This window comes from Castor canadensis, chromosome 14 (assembly GCF_047511655.1).
Source record: "Castor canadensis chromosome 14, mCasCan1.hap1v2, whole genome shotgun sequence".
NCBI lineage: Eukaryota > Metazoa > Chordata > Mammalia > Rodentia > Castoridae > Castor > Castor canadensis.
Window position 1 is genome coordinate 113468064 of NC_133399.1, and position 24086 is coordinate 113492149.

At 45.4% G+C, this 24086-nt stretch overlaps 1 protein-coding gene across 2 annotated transcripts in view; it reads left to right on the plus strand.

Moving 5' to 3' along the window:
• Positions 1-24086, plus strand: part of Csmd1 (CUB and Sushi multiple domains 1) — a 1661894-nt gene that overhangs the window by 1592999 nt on the left and 44809 nt on the right. For both annotated transcript variants that reach the window (XM_074055299.1, XM_074055300.1), the window contains exons 51-54: positions 1306-1500; positions 7485-7658; positions 20519-20692; positions 21961-22134. In XM_074055299.1, the coding sequence (XP_073911400.1) occupies positions 1306-1500; positions 7485-7658; positions 20519-20692; positions 21961-22134 (717 nt within the window). The remainder of the gene's footprint in view (positions 1-1305; positions 1501-7484; positions 7659-20518; positions 20693-21960; positions 22135-24086) is intronic.

A 24086-nucleotide genomic window follows, 5' to 3' on the forward strand; every position in this document is an offset into this window, starting at 1 on the left:
CATTTTTCAGATAGGGTCTCACTCCTTTTGCCCGGAGTTGACCTGGGACCACAGTACTCCTGTGTGGCTGGGATTATAAGTGTGTATTCCACCCCTCTCTTGAGATGGGGGTCTTGCTAACTTTTTGCCTGGGCTAGACTCTAACTGCAATCCTCATGATCTCTGCCTCCCACATAGCTGGGATTACAGGTGCAGGCCACTGAGACCAACCTTAAGCATTACTTTTATCAATTTTTTCCTCATGTTTTTGATCTTATTGATTTTGCTCTTACAATAATGCCAAAAGACATATGCTTTTAGTTAATTTGCACATAGTGCTGACAAATGTCAATGATAGGGAAAAAAAGTCTTTCACAGTATTTTGGATATAATGGACTTAAATCAAATTTAAGTATAAAACATACTACTCTAAAAATCATTCTTCCAGGCTCAAAAAGTCACCAACTGAGTCAGTGTGACAGGGTTGATTGAGATGAATGTCACCAAAGAAACCTCATATTTAGTGAAGTGGTTCTGGTTTCTAACTTGTGAAATTCATTTGAAATCTTACTACACTTCTCAGAAACATGTGAACTCACCTACACCCCAAGCTTTCCATTTATTTTAGTGCATTTATAAAATCCCTGAAGTCTTCCTGGCAGTAGTGTCCTACTCTTGGCTCCATCCTGCTGTCACTAAGGCCACCATGAGTGTCACTACGCTCCTTATGCAGTAGCTACTGTGTCCTAGACCATGTCCTGGGATCATGGGGCCATTATCTCCTCTGACAAGTGGTAAAAGTTTTACCAGCTGTGATAACACAATGTGCCTAAGCCTGTGTGTGAGCTTGTGAATCCAGTAACATGCAAGTAAGTGTGAGTGCGAGTGTGTGTGAGATTGGGTACGTGTGTGAGTGTGTTGTGTGTCTGACTCTGTTTGTGTGAGTGTGTTGCACAGAAAGGAAGAGAAGAGGCCATCTGATTTATTGAGAATTAGGGTCCTGGCTGGTTTTCAGTGACACACTCACTCTTCCCAGGTTCTCAGAGGACACCAAGGCAGATTTATCTGTAAGATGTCCACGTGAATACCCATTCTCCTCACACACATTCTTGTCCTCTGCAAATGACCCGTAAGCCCCTGTGTATATTTCCATGGGGTCTTTCTTGTGTGATCACGTGGGAAGCAGAGAAAGCCTGAAACAGGGAATAAAGGTCTGTCTTGTGCAAGCCACAAGGAGTTTCAGATGCCAGGCCACAGTGACTAAAAGCAGGTGTGGTGTGAGTCCCTGAGGACTGGTAGCTGACATTGTGCACATTTCTCTTCCAGCGGTGCCCTGCCCCAGCATTGAAGGCCAGCTGTCTGAGCACGTCCTCTGGAGGCTGGTGTCGGGGTCACTGAATGAGTACAGGTCACAAGTCCTGCTGAGCTGCAGCCCTGGCTACTACTTAGAGGGCCCAAGACTCCTCCAGTGCCAAGCCAATGGGACGTGGAGCATAGGGCCAGAGAGACCCAGGTGCAAAGGTGAGTGACATCCTTCCTTGGTGACACAGGTGTCCTGACGTCAGTGGGTCCACCTGCTACGGGGTATTCTCCATGACAGTCCTGAAGATGGAAGTGGAGCCAAGTGGCACTTCTGTTATTTTATTGTGAGCATGTGTGTTAATGCGTTTTGCTTAAACAAAGACAGCTGAATGAAATACTGGATGAGGTGCCTCTCTTGTTAGTGACAAGAAAACCTTGCAAATAGAATTCTCAAATATTTCTTATCATCTCAAAGACAAAGAAAATCTGGGATTCAAAAGATAGGTGTTATTCCAGACACTGGACTGCTGAAGTCCTCATAGCATCATGGGAAACGATGTATGCTGAAGTGACTGTGTTCTCAACAATGACTGTCTTGAAAAGGGAGGCTTTCACTCTCAAAGCAGTTCCGGCTTTGGGCAGGTTTCATAATAAGCAGGAGTAAGTGGAAAGTAAGGCACTATGGGCAGGGTGCAGAGCAGGATCAGATTCAGGCCTCTTTAACAGAGCGCAGCCTTCAGTTGATTTCAGGGGAAATTATCATGCATCAAAACAAGAATGTGGAACAGCGTGAAAACTAAAATGCACAGCTTACTAAGAGCAAACTAGAATCAAGAGGAAGAACAAAGGACCGGATGCAGAGTTGTCTTAGATAATAACTTTAATAACTTCTGATAGCACCAATGTTAATTAACCAGTAGCACAGAGATAAGCTGGGGGTGCTGACATGGGGAGCACAGCATTTCCTGCCTGATTCCCCGGGGGACGCCCAGCAGGCCACTGCCCCTGCTGCCCAAGGCAGAGCCATGGTAGATGGGTGGGTTTTGCTGTGTCCTGTTGTTTTATGGTAAGGGACAAAATCAGAATTTCACAAAATTGAGAACTTTCTGTTAAAGAGCATGTTTACGAGAACCAGGCTCTCTTGATTCTTGAGCTCAAGTCCATAGCAAGGTACCCCTTCTTGGGGGAGACTGGAAGCTGGGCTGTGCTATCCTGGGACAGTATTTCTGCTGCTGTCCTTCCAGCGTTCTTGATGTCAGTGTTCCTGACTCTGCCACAACATGCTGTGTTCTGTCCAGTTCAGTCCGAGTTCTGTCCAGTTCAGTCCGAGTTCTGTCCATGTCTGGCCAGTTCTGTCTGGGTTGGGTCCAGGGACAGGAGCCACACACCCGGTCCTTTGCTGTATTTGGTCACTGTGGGACACATCTATTTGGCAATTGTCAGCCATTCATTGTTTGGTTTACATTGCTGGGCATAGGTCATTCTATGACATTTTGTCATTTTTTTCTTTTGATTGTCACCATGTTTGCATGTTATTTTCCAGCACCACTGCAACCCAACTGAAATCACAGTTTGATTTTGCTTTATTCTTGCTGTTCATCTGTCAGGTGGTCAGGATTTGGCTGGATTCTTGAATCAGCCTCTGTGCTCTCCTTGCTGCACTGTTCACTGTGGATAGATAACTGGGAAGTTGGTAGCTCAGGTACAGCTGTTCCAAGCGCTGTACCTGAAATGCACATAGCAGAGGACAAAGTAATGAGAGAAACACAGAAAAATACGATCACCCACATCCCGTCAAAAATCTCCCTTCTACTTTTATGCTCATGTGTAGTGGTGTCATTCTGTATTTTTCACAAGCAGCTTTAGTTCAATATTTAACATTATTGTTTTAATTTTTTAGAGCAAATATTTAGTATCTGAGTCTTATAACCATCTATTCACTCAAAAGTTGCTTAAAAGTATCAGAAGCCAGGCACCAGTGGTTCACACCTGTAATCCTTCCTACTTGGGAGGCTGAGATTGGGAGGATCGTGCTTCAAGGCCAGCCTGGGCAAAAAGCTTACAGGATTCCATCACAATGAATAGCTGGGCATGGTGGCACATGCCTGTCATCCCGAGCTATGTCTGAGGCTGAGATCCAGGAGGATCACGGTTCCAGGCCAGCCAGATTAAAAAAATTCTTGAGACCCCATCTCAACAGATAAAAGCTAGACATGGTGTCACACACCTGTCATTCAAGTGACTGGGGGAAGTGTAAAATAGGAGGTCCGGACTGGCCTGAGCAAAAAGCAAGACCCTACCTCTAAAAATAACCAGAGGAAAAAAAGGTGGAAGCATGGCTCTCGTGGTACAATGCCTGCCTCACAAGTATGAAACTCTGAGTTCAAACCCCAGTGCCACAAAAAAAAAAAAAAAAAAAAATCAGAACAAACAAAACAGCCCATACAATGTTGAAAGGTACTAAAGACATTTTAAGTCTTTAACCTTCAAAACATGCTGGTTATGCTGCTTTAGTGTTTACGTTATTTTCGGGGATCTACAAGAGAAAAAGTCAATATAGTAGTCCTTTTTTCTCTCAGCATTTCAATGTCATTTTAGGCTTAATTTTCCTTTATCTTATTTGTTCCCTGTTACCCACATGCACCCAGGAAAACACAACATGAATCCTGGTGACCATATACTTCACTAATAAATAGGTGCCTTAGAGCCCCCAGGAGTTCAAATATCATTTAAATTCTTAATTAAAATGATGTTTTTTCATAAGTCCAGTTTGCCAGCTTGTGGTGGCTTCTCTGTGGAAGAAACACAGTGGTTTTGCAGGCTGTGTCAGGTCTCAGCCAACAGCACCTCCAAGTGTGTCCTTGTGGAAACCTCTGGGGCCAGGAAATTGCTGTCATTTTAAAAGTTTTGGTTACCCATAACTCATCTTAGAATGGCTCTGCCTCACCATCTCCGGAAATTCAGTTGCTTCCAGTTAGGTTACCTATGTGCTCAGGGCAGGAAATGTGAGAATTACCCCTTCTGCAGGTGCGCTTGGTCCCAGATAAGTAGCTGACAGGAGATCAGATACTAAGCAGAGTCACAATGACCCGAAATCAGTGAGCTCTGCAGTGTGGGAAGTGTGTCATTGTCATCTCATCCAGGTTGTTCTAAGATGTACTTGAACAGCCTGGGTCTCCATGTGTGGCAGCAAGGGAGACCCAAGTCTCACCTGAAGGTATTGCTCTGTGATCTGGTCCTTCAGGAGGCAGTGACAGGGTATGGTTCAGTATTCAGGGTGCTGCATGTCCCCCAGATCAGAGCCTTCCCACAAAGGGAGGCTAGTAGTCAATGGCTTATAACATTTCCTTATTGTTTGATTTACTGTTCATATGTTTAAAATGAGACATAGATTTATTTCAGAAATCCGTGAATCAAAAAAGATCATCTTTGCATTTTAAATTTTTTACTCACACTTTGACATAAAGGTAGTTAAGTTATTTTTAAATTAGAGATTTGCAAAGAACACAACATAATTTCTGGAACCTACCTTTTTTCCTAACTGCTAGTGTGAGAGTTCTCCTCCATCAGATTTGGGTTCAATTGGGAGGTGTGGTGGGCAGGCTGTCTCTAGTGACCTCCTGTTTGTAGGTAGAAGTGGCCTGGCCAGATGACCACACATAAGGGACCGTGTGCCTGTCAGAACAAGCAGTCCATTTGCAACCCAGGATGGGCATTCCTAGTCCCTTGTCCTTACAGTAGCCATCACTCAGGACGACCTCGAGTTGAATTGTCAGTAAATTCCCATCCTACACCCTGTAACTCTAGAGATGCCCACTGCCCCGGAGGCTGCTGGGTTTCATGTGAACATTTTCCCTTTGGGTGAGGCTTTCTTTTGACTTACATCCAGTGATTGATCACAGCTCTGGCCCACTAGACCTTGAAAACAGTCTCAGCCTGTCTACGCAGCATGCCTTCATGTTTGGAAAGAGCTAACCTGAGTCCTCTGAGCCGGTCCTTGAGGTGGAGAGCCTGCCTCCTGTCACGCAGAGCCATCAGGAGCTGGAGCTGCTCATTGGTCTTCAGCACTCAGCACGCCTGGAGCACATGCTGTTGAGCTTGGTTTTAAGTCACATTCAGGGTTCTGTCAGGAGCACTGACTCACAGGTACGAGGAAGGCTGTGCCATGACGCCATGACTTTAAAGTGGAAAGCATCCACGTGACTACCAGTGACTACTGCCAACCTCATTAACAAGGTCTGAAACCCCAGTGTGCAGCTGCTGAAAAACTCCATCTTTGTTCCTCTAGTCCTTTTCAATAGAGTAAACCTTATTAGAGGCTGAACCTTAAGCAGTTTCACCACCAGGATGTTTTCACAGAGGCTGGGAGGACAGAAGCAAATGTGGAAGGGATGGCAGCTGCCTCACTGGCCCCCATTAAAGGTGTGTGGAGACCTCAAGGGGAAAATGGGTGCACGCCTCACTGGCACTTAACATATTTCTGTCAAGCACTGAAGTTTCAAAACATGGTCCAATTACTTAAATGGCTATAAATGGATTATTAAATATCAACTCTAGGTGGAGCATATATTGTGTTTGCGAAAAGGCTTGGAGAAGAGTTCATAGCAAATTGCAGAAATGTAAATCCTACTTGAATTCACTGACCTTTGTACAACGAGTGTGTGTGCAATACTGTTAAATGCTCGTGCTGTGGCACTAGGATGGCTTAGCAGTCCCAGAAACCAGGAAATGATTCAGGTTCTCTTCACAAGACATTCTCTGGAGTTGAACTCTGGAGTTCAACTGGCAATGACCCCCAAGCCTGGCTGGCTGACTGTTGGAAACTGAGTCAGTAGTCACATCTTGGAGTAAAAACAGCTTAATTAAAAGGGTTCATCTCAGTGGATCAAGCACAAAGCTTTTCTTTATTGGGATTCTCTGTAAAGGTTTTCATAATTTTGATTCAACTCCCTAAACAGGTCCTGATTTATGGTACTACTTCAGCTGATCTTGGTTGAGAAAGTAGGCATGAGCCAGGCTTTGTAACCCTTCATCTCTCCTCTCTGAGTCCCCTGGAGAGTCCCCTGTGGGGCATGCTGTCACAGCCGTAGCAGGGCTCAGAGACTGTTAGGAAATGGATCACATTCACCTTACTCGGCAGAGCCAGTGTTGAATGCTGGTCACCTTGTCCCAGGGCCTGTGTCCTCCATCACACTGTGCTTCTGCCTCTTGTCCGGTCACTATGGTTAAGGACTCGGGATTTTTTGCCATGCACATGCTTGGTTTTAAGCCCTGTGCACACCATAACCTGCTCAGTGCTCTGAATACTTCTCTAAGACTCCCATCCTCACTGGTTCAGACACCTGTAGGACTCTGACGGTCAGCTGGTGACTTTGTGATTTCCTCCCTCCCCTGAGATCTGGTGACTTTTGCGGCAGCTTTTGTGCGCAAGTGTTTATGGATTGGAGATGTACCTGATGTTCTAAATACCTCTAATGTGGGTGACCATTGATTTATCTCCCAAAGTGGAGTGGCTGTGGGTGACAGTGACCACACTCAGTCACTGGAACCACAGGCATTCCTTGGGGACACATAGTCACCGTCCCTACAACTATGCAAGGGCTAGTTTTTGTATATGTCTTCTAAAAGTCTCCTCGGGTCCTGTACAGTCAATCTTCACGTGGAGTTCATGATCCCAACACATACAAGGGACCAAAAGAAAACAATAGACTTGGCCTGTCTGTGTGATCAGAAGTCCTGGATTTTCTCACCACACTGTCCCAGCTGACCAACTCTGGTGAAGACATTTCACATTCATTTCCTGCCAGGCTCATGTGGGTGTCTGTAAACACTCATGTCACTCTTAGTACTGATAGGACAGAAAGGTGGACCAGTCACCAGTTGTCTGCTAGACACAATGGGTGAGTATGTCTCTAGACTAACATGTTTGAAGGAATGTTGAGCTGCCAATGAGGATGAAAAATGTAACAATGTGTAAGTCAGGAACTGTCCGTGTCTTGGCACCTGCTTTAAACTTCTGTGCTTTCATTTCAAGGACATACAAGAAGGAAAAGTGAGGTTGGATATGATGGGGATGGACTGTCCTAGGATGTCACCCTATCCCTGCTCTTGATCACAATGCATACTCAACATCTTCATTTTGCCTTCAAGCACAGAGGAATGTCCTGACCTGAGATGATGCTCACTGACTTTTTCCCTTCTAGTCATCTCCTGCGGAAGCCTGTCGTTTCCCCCAAATGGTAACAAGATCGGGACGCTGACCGTTTACGGGGCCACGGCCATCTTCACATGCAACACAGGCTACACACTGGTGGGTGCCCATGTCAGAGAGTGCCTGGCCAACGGCCTGTGGAGTGGGACTGAAACGCGGTGTCTGGGTAAGTCATCCTGGCATCTCCTGCTAGTCACCAAAAGTGAACCTCAAAAATGAATCGCAGCTGGAGGACCAGGAAGACTTCTGCCACAAATGCTGTGACAGTGTCATTGAGTCCTCCTGGGATCAGGGCTGTACCTCACTGTGTCACTTCTTCCTGGAGTGGCCAAAAGTGCTTTATTTTTAGTCTGAGCAATAAAAGATAGCTACCTGTTGCTTATATGCCATATATTCTATCTCAAAGAGGACTGGGAACATACTCAAAGGCCTTCATAATTTCAGGAAGCACAAACAAGCATTTCACAAATCTTTTGAAAAATTTAAAATTTATGTTAAGAAATTAAAATTATATTATTGTAAATGTATGTAAGAACAGTGAATTGTTTAATCCCATGGATTAAAATATTCTGCACAATAATGTAAACAATGGGTTGATGATATTTCAGTTGAAAATGTTTTGAATAAGTGTGTGAAAATTGTTGAATAAGTAGTTGTAAGTGTCAAGGTTTCTGAAGGTGGCTCCCCATAGTTTTCCTGGCAATTTATAAAGTCCCTTGCCTACCTCCCAGTACCTTAGTCGCCTCAGGTACCTTCCCAGCTCCTCCAGTACCTTACCTGTCTTCTGTACCTTACCACTTCCGGTCTTTGGGACCCTTCTCTGTGATCTTCAGTCATCTTATAATGACTTGGAGCATGGAGGGTTTCAATTCTGCATCTCCATGGGCTTAGCATCACTTCAGGACCAGAGCACAGACCAGGGAACTTGGAATAGTAAAACCTGCTCTCCTTTTGACCTGGGAGAATTTGAAGAAAGAGAATTAAAGTAAAGTAGTGACCCCAGAGAAAACCAATACTGGAAGTCCCCATTCTTATCCATGCAGTGACTCCCATGCCCTAGAGAGAAAAACAACACTAGAAGTTCCCATGGAGTGACCCCAGTCACTGTAAAGCACTACAGTACTTAGTAAGTGCTGTGAGTTCTTCGTGCATATACTTTTATTTTATTTAATGGTGTGGCATGTTATATGTTACTAGTTGCATTCACTGTTTGGTGTAGTCATCGTAGCTTGCAGTAGATGGTGACCTGTCCTTGAAATGGTGCTGCGTGTGGAGTCACAGGCGCTTCTGAGCTCTGCTAGGCTTTCCCATTCTCATGGAGTTGGGGGGCATTGAACAGACCTCTCTCTAAGGCAATAGCAATATGACTAGGTCTTTTCTGTCTACTTCCATGGAACTTGGCACTAAAGGGAAGTAGGTAATAGAAACACTTCCATCTGATAGCAAGCATGGGGACAGAGATGAGTATCAAGTTACTACGTTTGATGATTGCTCTACTGTTTATGAGTGCATCCCTAACTTCATCTTATGGGGCATTACCAATGAGAGGTAAGGAAAGGCTGTGGTTAGAGTTTGGGGAGTTTATTTTGCACTTCAGCTTATAAAACTGTTAAGTCATTGGGTCAGCTTGAGACTTATTGATCGGAAGCAAGCCCATGCTTCTTCTGTCTGTTCTTCTGTCTGGGTTAGGATTTGAGGTAGAATGGATGAGGGGTGTGAGCAGTGGGCTGTGTGAGATGCCCCGAGACATGGCTTCAATGGGACACAATACATCTTGGAGACCTTTGAGAGATGTCTGACTCAGAAATAGGTCCATTGCTCAGCAGGAATTTAATCTGAAGATCAAGAGAGAGAAAAAAACCAACCCAGGTTATAATGTGATGCAGTGTATGAAGGACGACAAAGTTGGAAGAAGCGCAGAGTATTTAAAGAGAAACAATTAGAGCAGGATTCCAACAGCACATAGCCACCTACACAGACACCAATGGCTAAAGGATGGGTAATGAATTTTGTACATAGATTTTTAAAGTGAGTAAACAGTGTTTCATGGCTACTGTTGAGACTTGACGGTTGAGATCCCTGTCGGAGAAATAGATTACTGGTGGGTAGAGAGCACACCGTAACCCAGGGGAACCAGAAGGTAGTGTGTGCGACACAAGGAGGATGCAGCTGAAAGTGTGAGCAGGGAGGAGGACAGCAGCAGCGTGGTTTGGGTGGTAGCAGAGATTATAGGCTGCTCAGAAAAATGAGCCAACAGAGACTCAATCCTAAATCTAGTCCAGCCATATACATAACAGAGTTCACACTGCGTAGCTCATACTCCAGACATCAACTAGATGCCTTAGTGGGATACGGTATTTGCGAATGACATCATTTATTGGTGATAAAATTACAAGGCATTTAAGTTCTAATGTTTCCAGTCGTCAAAAGAATGTACAATGAGTGCCTATTACTCCTGTTTACAGATGAAAAAAATGCTTAGAGAAGCGCGGAATTTGCCCAACATTATAAACCTAATAAATACTAGGAAAGACAATTAGACTTAGGCATCTGGTGACAGGTCACAGACTTTTGGGGACCTTTGCTGCTCCTCTGTCAGCAATTTCAAGTCACAGGGGAGGGTGTAGGAGACGGCCAGACTCTCGAGCTAGTTCTGAGCAACAGGAGGCATTGGTTGACAAATGAGAAGTGAACAGCCTGGTCACCAGTAGGACTCGAATTCCAGGACCGGCCAAAGATGGCTCCATGTGGCTAATCACCACACCAGTTGCTTGTGTGTGCTTGTTTATCAACCTTGCTATTTTTTTCCTTCCATTTTGTAAAAGTTGTCCTTGAATTAACCCTTTGCCTATTTCCATTGTTATGACATTCTTGATATCACTCTGGGTTTCTACCAAGCTGAGTGACCTTGGGTAGCCTCAGTACTGACTGGGCACCGTGGAGGTAACTAGATGATCCCAGGACGGAACTATGAGGCATGTGGTGGGATGACTTTTAAAACGCAGAAAACAGTGCACATGATCTGATGGCTGCAGAGGTTGCCCCTCAGAGAAGCAAAACACCCATCCCCACCCCAAGCTCTGGGCATGGGAAGACATGGGGAAATAATGGAACAAAAGACAGGTGCACCAGACGTTCTGCAAGCGGCTCAATTTGCAAAATACTTACCCTGGGACCTGTTCAAGAAAATAAGGTAGAGTTTTAAGAACAGTGCCTTAGAGGACGAATCTAGCACGTGCTAAAACAATCACAAATGCTGAGAGCCACAAAAATCCAAACCACCAGGTGCCTAAATAATCAGCACCCACTGTCCACGTGCCGTGGGGTCCCACCCCCATTCTTCCTGTGCCTGGATATTCCATATCCAGAACTGCAATTCCAGCTCTGAGGAAGAGCTTGAGAGAGCTGTTGAGGAATCAGACTCTGTGGTAAAGGATTCGGCAAGCATGATTTTTAGCAATGTTTAGAAAACTTCCGTTCATTAGTTTGGCCAAGAGAAAAGTTTGGAAGTAATGAATAGCTTTTTATTTTTAGTATCTAAAATACTCAGAGGTGAATGGTGGAATGAGGCAGCGGGAAGTGACCTTCCACGTCTGTGCCACCTCCAGGCGGGTGGGTGGGTGGTTGGAGCACCTTGCAGACCTGTGCTGTGAGCTGCAGGCAATCGGGGCTCCAGAGGGGTGGAAAAACTCAACACATTCACTTGCCAACGGCAGGACCAGGCTTGATGCTGATGTTAGTCACACCTATTTCCTCAGTGAGTTGGCAAATGCAAATACTGTACACAGGAAAACATGAGTTTCCAGACTCAGTACAGGAAACACGCCTTATCTGACCCTGCACACAGGTCAAGCATTTGCAGGTTGTGGGCGAGGTAGCTGGTTATTTACTTTTAGGGCTCCCAGAAGAAGCACTGTGTCTGGAAATGGTGCTTCTGCCCTTCTTTCCAGTACTCCTGTCATGTCCAGGAGGAACAGGTACCCCAAAGTCTTTTATAATTGAGCAGAAATGGCCCAGTATGAGGGTGGATGGTGCTGCTGCTGGCTGAGTCTGGTGGATGTTAACTGTAGGAGAGCTGTATTTGAGGAGAGAAAGGCTAATTCTCTCTGTGTCACACTGAACCTATGCTGTGTTGGTGATCTCTACCCAGAACCTCTTCTTAGGATGGGTGGTGTGTAAACAGCAATGCAGAGGAGTTGTAGGCAAAGGAGTGCACACGGGCACAGAGCATATCTTATAAAACCACACCTCCCTGCACCGATGCTCTCACTCTGCACGACAGGCCTCCTGGTTCACATCACCAAGGCTTGTTGTAACTTCCATCTGTAGTGTGCAGGAAGGAGAAGTAAGCTCTGAGAACACTGCTCTATTAGACTCCTTCTAATCCATCAGGGATTCTTTGTGTCTCCCACACTCTCTTAGTTATTTTCTTGTGTTTATCTTTCCTGTGGTAATTTGCCTGAACCCAACAGCAGCAAGCACAGGAACTAGAAGGGGGTGGTATGTTTGTAATCTAGGTCCCCTGTTGTAAGTGTACATTAATCTTTCTGTAAAATTTGTATCATTGGGATTTTTCAACACATCATGACCTGTCAATTCTCCCACTGGGCTACCTCTTTAATCTATGTACATTTCTCACATAAACAACACTGCCTTTTTTATTAGGTTTGTTTTTTTTTTTGAAAAAAAATTTTTTTCAAAATTTTCAAAATGGAATTTGCTGAACTATAATGACCATGAGGGAGCATTCTATAACATGTGTAAGGCTAAACAGGCTAGGTGACATGATTCAAAATAGTAGTTTTAGATCATATTTTTTCACAGCTCTTGGAGGATAAATTGGAAATCTTTTGAGAGGTCTGTGTAAGATATTTAATAAAACAACTGAAGATCATCATCTATGATTCTTACATGATAGCTAAAATGTGATATGAGAGCAGAAGGACTTTCTCTCCTTCCTTTTGATCTTTGATGTATGATCTTAAGCATAAAGTATGTGTTGTGTCTTAGTCAAGGACAGTAAAGTGCTCGGACCCACCCAACACCAGTCCTTAGATTTCACCTACATGGGTTATTCAGATGGTATTAGAACAGAAAGATTTAGCCTCTCCTTCCTTTTGGTCTCTGCTGTATGATCCTAAGCATAACGTATGTCACGTCTTAGGGAAGGTGAAATACTTGGGTACACCCAACGCCAGTGTGATTTCACACATGCATTATTCTTTGCCAGGGAATAAGTGTAGCAGAATCCCCAGCTATGCATGCTTCTTCTGTCCGTATTTCAGAACATTGTCTAACAGTATTCTAGCTCCTCCAGAACTACTGAGTGGCATGAAAAGGCTAGTAGGATATTCCCTTGTGGCGTCTACAATCTAAGGCATAAATGAGGTCAATACTTTAATGAGCAGTTGGGAATGACGAAGACAAAAGGGAGGCATAAAGAAAGTTTTTCAGCAGTCCAGATAAAAGTGGAAGAGACAGAGAGACTGGTGGAGGAGGTGTGGGAGCTCACGTTGCTTATAGGTGGCATTTCAGCAGGCAAAAATGGAATAAAGTATTGCAGACACTATGGCCTCCAGACATGTGGCCCCTGTACAGATGCAGCATGGTCTGAGGCTGAGAAAGTTGACTTTGCCTGAATAGAGCACATGCCAGGGTAGCGAGGCGGCCAGATGGCCTGGACACACAAAGCATGGCTCAAGGAAGAGAACTCTATTAGGTACTGACTCGGTTCTGTTGCATAGGACATAATGCTGTGCTTAGAAATTAGTCTCGTGCTGACGATATGTGGGTGACAAGCTGTAATGCTATCTGCTGAATCAAAGCTAAATAAAACAGAAAAAAATAACCCAAGAATCTAGGTATGTTAAGTAGAGCTTCCTAAAGACAGGCTGGACTGTTGTAAGAATGCCTGCATTAGGCAGATACTCGTGACTGGTGTAAATGAGCAGTGATTCCTTGAGGGTTTGTTGAGGTCTGCATACACAGGGAGGATTTGGACTGAGTTTTGAGGGACATGTCGATGCTTTCCAGACACACAAGATTGGGAAGGAAATGAAGCCAGTGAACTGTTTATAAGCAGGGATAGTGATCCAAGCATGATTTTAGGGTCCTGAGACCCCTTGATGGGGTCTTGAGCTGGTGAAACAACTGAAAGAAACAGATGAAAGATTTCTGAAACAGGTGAAAAAGCTCAGAAAGCCTCAAAGATACCCAAGTCATGGTATGGAGTTGAATTTTTCTTCAGGTCAAATATGACCTAAAATAAATGTGGCTATCCCAGGATGTGATAACGAGAGAGCAGGTAAAATTTCGTCACTGTGTGACAGTGGAGTCAGCCTTGGCTGACGTTGATAGCAGGAGCACAGAGCACAGTGTCACTCAGGAAGCCCGTAGCTGTGTCTCCTCAGAAATGCTCACATCCTCTACAGAACCACACTGTGACAAGGGAAAATCTCTCAGTGTCACCCTGAAAATGGTTCTTGGAGGGAAGAAAGTCTTATACATTGATATTCTAGTGTTCCTGTAACTTGCGCAGATAAGGAGGTTTAAAAATCCCCGTGCACGCGTAATGCTAGTCATCGCTTTTCTGCATATTGTGAAGCTGATCCAGCTGACATTTATGACTGCCGTTACTGCTAAAGAAGACTCTGAAATATGTCTAAATATGGCAGACTTGGTCCAAACGTGCTTACTGCGCAGAGCAGACGCCGTGGAGCTCACTGCGTTTCTGACTCTCCAAAGGGGCAGAACATTGAGAACCTGTAGCTTACCATCAGTGAAAGCACCAAAAATCGCAAAGCAAGTACTAAGGCTGAATATTTGGCTTACAGATGTTCTCAAAATGGATTCAGTTCTAATCCCACACTGATATTTAGTGTTTGTGCTGATAGAAGCTCACACATTGCAAACTGACCTTAAAGCAGGCACCTTCCAGAGAGAGAAACATCTGTGGGATTGGGTGTGTGTGTCTGCCCAGGGGGAGGAGAGGAAACATCTGTGGGATTGGGTGTGTGTGTCTGCCCAGGGGGAGGAGAGGGATCTCCTCTGCAGTTCCCCCTGCCATGCAATTCCACCCCAAAGGCTGCAGGTTCTGTCCTACAGTGCAGAAGAGATCTGCCCAAGAACCCATCAGTACCATGAGGTTCCAAGGAATAAGTACAATTTAGTTAATTTCCAAATCACAGAGTCCCTTTCTTAAATCCCAGAGGGCTGTGTGCCATACCCATGGGTCTCCACAAGGACTTGGCTTCAGGACCCCTGCACACACCAAAACCAAAATTCACCAAGCTCACGCCCCTTCTCCTGGATCTTTGCTGCTGCCTGACTTAAATACCTCCTACATTGTAAATGGAGACAGATGTGACACTCTACTGTTCGGGAAGCGATGTCAAGGAATGATGTCTGAACTTGTTACATATAGATGCAGTTTGTTTAGGAATATCATCTGTCTGTGGGTTGGCTGAATCTGCAGACGTGGTACATTTGGATATGACTGAGCCTGTACACTGGAGGCTTTGTATGGCCTTATCTGCATTTGGGTGTCTCATTTCCACAGTTGTTGTGAGGTTAAAAATGGCTTTAATAATATCAGAGTCATTTTCACCACCCAGTTTACTCCGTATCAGTCACTAAGAATGTCACCAGAGACATCAATGTGGTGACACTTGATGTAACATCAGAAATAAGTGGCACAGGACAGGATGGGAAGATCCCACTTAGCGATGAGGTCCCTCACTAAGGTGGTCTTCACCAAGTCACCTGCCAGACAGAACAATGTACACTAGAAGACCAATGGGAACAAACTCACGGGGGAGATAGTTCAGAAAATAGACTGTTAAGAGACAAGCAAATAGGACAACCTGTGTCCTCGAAGAACAGTTTTCCAACTCCTGCTGAAACATTTGTGCAGAGGAATTTAGACAGAAACCTTCTGGAAACAGGGCTTACCATGCTGTGCAGGTGTTCATGGGAGGACAGGCTTCCTGTGTCCCCCACAGCCGACTTCAAGCCAAACTGAGCTCACAGGGGGGACCTGCCACTTTCCCCCTCATCTCTCAATCATAAGTGCAGTTTGCAGGGATTCCTTGGCCAATCCATCTCCTCCATGTCTTCCCTCTCCGAGTTTTGTCAACCTAATGACTTTCCCATGCCTCTGCACTTTTTCCCTTCCATCCTTCTTGCTGTCAGTTTCTAAGCTTCGGTGAAGTTTGGCAGAATTTATTTTTCCCTAATCCAGATTTAGATGAAGATTGTTGAAAGAACCCCTCCTTTTCGGTTTGGGACATTCTAACTGAAATACAATAATAGCTTCTAATAAAAACTGAAACATAGCATTCATCCCACTGGAACAGAGTGAAGTGACAGGCCAGTGATTTTCAAAGCTTGTGTAGGAAGCACTCACGTGGCAACTGAGTTCCCAAGGAGCAGTCAGCAGGACCAGTGCCCAGGTCCCACCCTTTCTGCTGAGTGCAAAGCCAGCCTCCCTTGATGACATTTCATGGTGTTCTTGCTCCACAATTCAGCTAGACTCTAGACATTTATTTGTGGCACAGTGTGTAAAATAGCTATCATCACAAACCAGGAACGACCCACTCTGATGTCACACTCTTGATTCTGCTACTGATTCTCTCAAAACAATTTTGGCAAGTGTTTGAATTACCTATCCTCAGCATCAGGAAAATGAAGAATTTAACGCAAAGTTCTAGAAAGGTGGCAGGAGTAGCCTTGTTAGTTCATGCTTGAACTAAATGAAAACTCAGCAGTCATTTTAGGATGCTCTTAAATTTCTTGCTGGTATGTGCTGATTAAAATCACAAGTTCAACTTCTATGACACTCTTCATTACTTCTTGAGTCACTTGCTTCTCGGCTGGATCCAACCACTAGATTCACAAGCAAGAGTGACACGAGTGAAATGGACACAGGCTCCACGCGCCAAGATTTTCTTTTCGCACCTTAATGGAACGATATCTGTTGGACACCTCTCAAGAAATTCAGGATTTGTGATTGCTTTTGCTCCAGAATTGCCTCTAGAAAACAATCAAAGATTTTTGTTTAAGCTACAGCTAAAAGACAGTGAGAAAACAAACACACAAGTGCAAAGGCAAAAACCCTTGGGGTCTGGCATACTGTAGGGTGTACTGGATCAGTACACGACTTTAACTACTTGAAATTTTGTTTTGAACCGTACAGGGATCTTCTTCCATTTTCTCCTTTTGTTTACTTTGCAGTTAATAAGGTCATTCCTACTTCTGTCTACTGTTCATACTTAACAGAATTGTAGCAGCTACATCCATCTCACAGTGTCATTTGGTCACATTCCTCATATTTCAAACACAGACTTTAAAGAGTAAGTGAGACTTCTAATTTCTATGGCTAGAATACTTCTGTCATCCTAACTGACTAATGACAGCAACACCTTTGGACCTGAGATGCCACTTGTCCCAGTCAGGGCTTGGGTCCTCAGCGTGGCTGCTGGTCCCCATCACACCAGGTCTCTGCACTCTTGGGACACTGCATGTTCTCTGAACACCCGTGGGTCACTTCCTGTGATTGTGTCTGATTTCCCATTTCACCCCCAGCCCCAGGAGCAGCACTGCTGGCCTGTGGCAAAGCGCGCGTAGATTGCTGTCCAGTAAACGAGTCAGCACGGAAGGTGCGTGTGGAGAAATGTACAGCACATCTGTCGAATGCGACACTATTGCTCTACTGCACTTTGCTCAATGGGTGCTCAACTAACGGCCGATAAGTTCTAGACGCCAGGCAGATGAGTATTGTTACATATCTTTCTGAGGGTGACACGGAGAAACACCGTCCAGACGTCGAGACCGTGATTCAGAACCAGGCTATCGTATGGATTTTTAAATCTCCTCACAGGCAAGGAATGTACTAACATATTACAGAATAATAGAATCATAAATTTGAAATGGAGCTCAGACTGCACTGATCTCAAATTATACTAAATGCAGTTTTCCCCTCCACAGCATTTTCACATTTTATTATTAGGATCTGAGTTGAGCGAGCGCTGGTAGCTCATGTCTGTAATCCCAGCTACTTGGGAAATGGAGATAGGAAGCATCGAAGTTCAGTGTCAACTGCAGGATGTAGATTGTGAGATCTCATGTCCAATATCACCAGAGCAAAAGGGACTAGAGGTGTGGCTCAAGTGGTAGAGTGCCTTCTTTGGTAGTGTGAAGTCCTCGGTTCAAACCCCAGTCCCACCGAAATAAAGAAAGAGAGAGAGAGAGATTTGGGTCAAACACTGTAACACTATAGGTACATGTGCTTAAAACTGGTCTTCGACTTTCATTGTTTTAAGAGACGAGCTGGCGCCAGTGTCTCACACCTATAACACTAGCTACTCAGGAGGCAGAGATCGGGAGGATCGAGGTTCCTATCTCAAAAAAAAAAACCCTTCACAGAAAAGAGCCCATGGAGTAGCTCAAGGTGTAGGCCCTGAGTTCAAGCCCCAGTACCACAAAAAGAAAGAAAAGAACTCGCTGAGGCTGGAAAGGGGAGTGGGTGAGAAACGCATTTCTATTTGTCCCAAACCAGGAAGCCTGTCATCTACATTTAGTGACTCTATGAAGGTGAAAGATTGGACACCCCGCTGCCAGACACGGGGCTGAGGGGAAGGATTTCTGAAAGGCAGCCTCTATTTTATGGAGGTATTTAGTGTCATTTCCTCAGAGAATAAAGTGACTGTGTATCAGAGTCTCACTTCCATACATGGTCATCCCCCTGTCACCTGCCTAACTAAGGCACACACACCACCTTAACTGTGAGATTCTTACTGTCCAGGTGTTAAAGGACTGCACCCCTCCACCTGTGTGCCCTCAGTAAGAACTCAGTGGAGACGTGCATCTAGTCAGGTCCTAGAGGGAGTGCAGCCAGTCTTGTTTGTCTCGATGGAGAAAGAGGCCTAAGCGGGTCACTAGAAGTGACAGGAACCTTTGTCCAGTGCACTGACTCAGAATCCCTCCTCTCAGAGTAGCCAAAGTGTTCAGAAGTGACCCCTGAAGCAGTATCAGTGTCTAGAATGACAAACAAGAGCCAGGTGGCCCACGCTTCCTGAGGACCTGACCGTTATTTGGGTGTGTGTTTCTAGAAAGTAGAAATTTTACCCATCACCTCATATGTGGATGAGGTGGCACAGGGGTGCCACGCTGAAGTCCGGCTCCTGTGGGTCTTTCTCTGATCCTGAGTCTGGGTTGGAACCTTGCCTCAATTACCAGCTAAAGGGTGGCGTCCCAGAGGGGCAGCCCTCCAAGCCAGCACTCTGCTCCTAGGATGGCAGTCACCGCTTTAGAGGTTCCTCTCTGCCCATCAGGACACTCAACCTCCCCATGCTGTCTGCTGGCAGCGACCCTGAGTGTGCAGGAGGGAATCCGGACAGACCACTGGAACCAACTTACGGGATCCAAGTGGCTGAGAAAACCTGCCAAGGCCACGGAAGTGGTCAGATAAAGAGTGGCTTTTCTGATGTCACCTCCTGCTCCCACTGAGGCACGGAAAGGATTCTATATCCTCCACTCTGCAATGCCCCTTTGTGATGATAAGCTTGGTTCAAAGACTGGGAGAACACAAGGTCATTTTTTGTTTAGTGGTTCTGGGGTTTGAACTCGGGGTCTTGCACTTGCTAGGCAGGTGCCACTCCGCCAGCCCTTTTGCTTTACTTATTTTTTAAATAGGATCTCGTGTTTATGCCCAGGCTAGCCTGTACCCCAAGCCTCCTATTTGCACCCCTCATGCAGCTGAGATGACAGACGTGCACCACCATGCCCAGTTATTGGTTCACATGGGGTCTGGATAACTTTTGTCCCAGACTGGCTTTGACCTGCCATCCTCCTGATCTCTGCCTCCTGAATAGCTGGGATGATAGACATGAGCCACCAGGTCTGAGTCTGTGCAGAAATACAGATGATTACTTTAAATTCTTCCCCACTGGTGACGTTAACCGCAGGTGGCGTATTTCAACCATGTGGTGATTTTCTCACCTCTTGGTGCTCTCTCTGAGGAAGTTTGGTGGCCGGGAGAGACCTCAGGCTTTCTCTCCAGCCTGCCTCGTGGCCTGTACACGACAGTCTTGAGAGAGAGAACATGGGAACCAGAAGTGGATCCTGTCCTTGTCAACCCCAAACCTGCGTTCATCTCCAATCCTGCTAATGTCAGGCACCCTTAATCCCCTCTGTTCTGCTAACTTGATAAGACATTCCTTATCAAGGAAAAGATAGCAAAAGAGAGGAGGGGAGAAAGGAGGGGAAGGAGGAAAGGAAAAGCGGGGAGGGAAAGGACACCTGAGGGGGCAGTGGTAGAGAGGATCAGAGATGGCAGCGAAGTCTGGGTCTGCCTTTCTCAGGTGTCTGATCACCAGCAAACTCACCCTCTGTCCTCAGCCCTTTCTTTGTCACAGTCATTTCACATGCTAAGTCCATGACACCTCACTACCACTCTGCCCTGTTCCCTCCTGCACTTTTCCACCTAACAGTGATTCACAAGTAACTCAAATGTACGTGCTGGATGTTTGACCAATTTCTGATCTGTCTCTCACTTTACAGTGTCACACGGAGTTTGCTAATCCCTTTCCTCGCCTGGAAACCTGCCTCGTTCTCTCTTTCCTCCTCACAACGTACAGGCCACAGGCAGACAATAGTCACATTAATCACGGTAGCTCCTCCTTTCTCTGGGCTTTTATTTAGAAAAAGAACAGCCTGATGAATACTATAAAATACAGTTAAGAAAAATAAATGGAATAAATAAATGGGGAAGCCATAATTAGGGAAATACTCGTAAACAACTTTGTACAGAAATAATGCTCACTTTACCCACACTTGTTGAGAAAAAGTGAAAAGTTAAAGGGAAGAATTATATGAAAGCATCCATGTAAATGGGGAAATTTCCAAAAAAAAAAAAGTTTTGTATCCCGTTCTGCTACTGACTTGACAATGGTGAACAAATAACAACCGTGGTGCATCCTAAGGACACCGTCCCTAAAGCCTTTCTGCTGTCTCTGTGTCTGTCCTCAGCTGGCCACTGCGGCTCCCCAGACCCCATTGTGAATGGCCACATCAGTGGTGATGGCTTCAGCTACAGGGACACCGTGGTCTATCAGTGCAACCCTGGCTTCCGGCTCGTGGGGACGTCGGTCAGGATCTGCCTCCAGGACCACAAGTGGTCGGGTCAAATCCCCGTCTGTGTCCGTGAGTACAACTGTGCGGGAGCTCGCCACTTGGCCTTGTGTGGACACACGCCGTCCTTGGGTGGACAGAAGAGCAAATCCTGCCTCAGTGTCCCGCTCAGAGCCTAGGCACTGCCATGGTCACCTTCCCATGTTCATTTTTCCTCCCATGGCTCCCAAGAGTCCCGCCTCATTTAAGTGTCCCATCAGTTCATTAAATGGGTTCCAGGCTGAAGTGTCCTGTGTTCACTGTCCTGACTTTATCCCAGGACACACGGAGGTAGTGAGCGGGGCAGGGGACTGCAGGCTTTCCCTGCAAGTCCCCAAACCAGCTGAGCTCCCTCAGTCTCCAGCATTAGCCTGCATTCTGCTCATTGTCCCATCAGGGACAGAGAATTTCCAAGCAGCCCTTCCTCTAACAGAAGAAGGGGACATTTTATGTAGCAATTGTTCTTGGGATCTATAACTTCAAAGATAAGTGGAGATTACTACTTTTAGAATGGCTTTACCCTCTTTTTTCTCAAAATTCCTTTAAAACCAATCATTCTAACATAGTCTTTGTTTTCCTGTAAATTAAGCAGCAAAGATGCTGATGTGGTGAGAGTGAAGTAGTCTGGGAATGTACAAAGTTCTGCCATGAAAGCTTTACCTTAGAATGAAAAACAATGCTGACAAGATAAGCGGGCAGGAAACGCCAGTTTTATGACCACACGTAATTCACCTGAAAGGTCCAAGGACAGATGTCTCCTTGCTCTGTAGGGCCATTGTTCAGGGCATGGCACAATGACAGTTTATTACATTTCAGAGGACCATACAATACAGAACATCAGTGAAAATGACACTTGAGGGCACACGGCTATTTTGCTAATTTTATGTTTAAGTTGATATCTGATCATTTGTACACAGACGATTTAAAGTTTCATGCAAGTACCCATAGAGTTCCAAAACAAGGGTTTCAACGAGTCAGCTAAGAGGCGTGTGCTATTCAAAACCTTCGAACTTCAGAAGTTTATTGCGTCGGTTTTTCTGCACTGCTCTGTTTTTAAGTCAATGGCATGCTGTCACGGTGTGAGTGAGAAGCAACAGCTCCTCTCCAGAGGAGACTGCGTTTGCAAGCTTCCTCATGCCCCTTGTTTATACAAAAGCCTGCAAGTTCAGCCTCTGGTTCTTTTTCCCAAATTCCCTTTCTGACATGAAGTGTCTGATTGGAAAATTCTGGAATCTGTACCTTTGCCTATCTGCGCTGACATGCTAAATGTGGACAGTGACCTGGGCCCCTCTTCTCCACAGCCATCACCTGTGGACACCCTGGAAACCCTGCCCATGGAGTCACCAATGGCAGCGAGTTCAACCTGAACGACCTCGTGAACTTCACATGTAACACAGGCTACCTGCTCCAGGGGGCCTCCCGGGCCCAGTGCCGGAGCAATGGCCAGTGGAGCAGCCCGCTGCCCACCTGTCAAGGTAGGAAGGTGCCCTCTGGCCATGTATGGAGGTGGGGTTGTGTATGGGAATGGTGTCCTTTGCCCTAAGGGTGTAGACGGTCAATCCACATACCAGGCAAACTGTGTGCATGACTGTAAATGGTGCAGCTCCAGTCCAGCCAGTGGACACGGAGGGTACGTGGTGCAGACGACAGGGCCCCACAGACTCTGTGTAACATGGAGACATTTCTAAGACTAACCCACCAATCTCCAGGAGCCTTTGCCCGTCTCCTGGAGGGCTCTCGAAGCGTAAGTACCTAAGACTCTTCTTCCAAGACACTCATCTTTCAGGTCTTTTTCTCCCAGTCATTCACCTCTTTGTTACTACCATGTGTATTTAGCACTTTTTGGTCCTGAAACTTCTCATCTTATGAATGTATTCATGAGGTTTTCACTGCTTATAAATTTCAATCATTTATTTGGGTTTATTTAAAAATTGTCATGTAGACCTGGGCTAAAACTTGAGTTAAACAGAAAATTCTGTTTTAGTTTTTGTATGTCTGCTTGCGTTGGCTCGTAACGTTTAAGACTTTCCTTAATTGTTTTCCACGAGTGTGTTTCTTCTTGAGGGTGGTGCTGAGTCTGAGTGTGGAGCGAGGTCTGTGGATGGTAATAAATGTTGGTAGCAGATTTGTGGCACTGGGGCTGGGGACCAGAGGGTTCTTGGTCTCGTTAGAGAAAGAATTCAAGGAGACTGAGGCAGGAGAAGGTTTATTAATGTAAAGGAAAGTACAGCCTGAGATGTACTCAGGAGGGAGGGTGGGCAGACTCAAGAAGGAGCCACTGTGCTGGGGTTCTCTGGACCTCAAGCTGTCATTGGGGTCTGCAGTCCTGGGGTTGGCCATTCCTGGAGAGTGGGCTATGCACGATCACATGTTGGGAGGGGGTGTTCTTGGCTTTGGATGGTCAGACCTGGCCTGTCATTTTCTGTGGACTGCACTGCAGGAGCTTTGGGTCAGCAAGACCCCATGTATCTCACAAGTCATTCCTTTAACATCAGCGGGCCAGGGTGTGATTTTTTAATCAACATCCAAGCCATCCTTCTCAGCCATAAGGTTTCCCGACTCTGTGCCCAAGTCATTTTTCAATGTGATTTTAGAGGCAGATACGTATGAATCATGCTTGCTCTGATAAGCGCCTCCATTTACCCAGCTTACCCCAGGGCTTCCCAGAAGCTATATTCCAATGTGACATTGGAAGGATGGAAACCCATGGTTTTTAATTATTAGTTTTATGTAAAAGCTGACAAACCAAGTGCAGAGTGCTGCTCCAGGCTAACATGGAGGGTTCAGCTTGTGCTCAAAGACCAAAGAAAGCCTCTTAATTCCACTTCCCCCCTAAAATGCTTCTGAGACTGCTAGCTAAGACAGTCCTTGGGGACAGACAGGATTCAGTAGGGCTGAGTCGCCGCCCTTGGAAGGGACATTGTCTCGGCAATGTCAGACAATTAGTTATTGTCACAACCCCAATCAGTGAAAGCGTTTCTTTGATCACTTCTAAGTATTCGAAGGACAGGTAACACTCAATGGATATTTATCAGTTATTGATAAAAGATCAATACAAGTAATTTTCACATATCTGAAAAATAGTCCTAAGTTGCTCTTTTTGGGACTGTTGTTTCTCTCTGTGGCCAGCAATCCCGTGTTCTTCTCTAGTCCTGTGGTTCATCGGGTCAACAGAAAATGAGAAAATGTGTATTGTGTGCAACTCACTGATCACAGCATAGTTATTTCCATCATGTCTCCCTAAGGCTTTGTAATTTCTTCTGTTGAAAAAAAAAACTGTACAGAACTTTAATCAATTATGAGTACTTAAAAAAACACTTACCCCTTTTCCTAACTACTAAAGTATGCAATGTAACTCTTATATTGCAAAGTACAGGTTTTTCCTTTTAACTTTCCTGTTTGTAGTCAAGTTTTTGTGAGTGCTGAA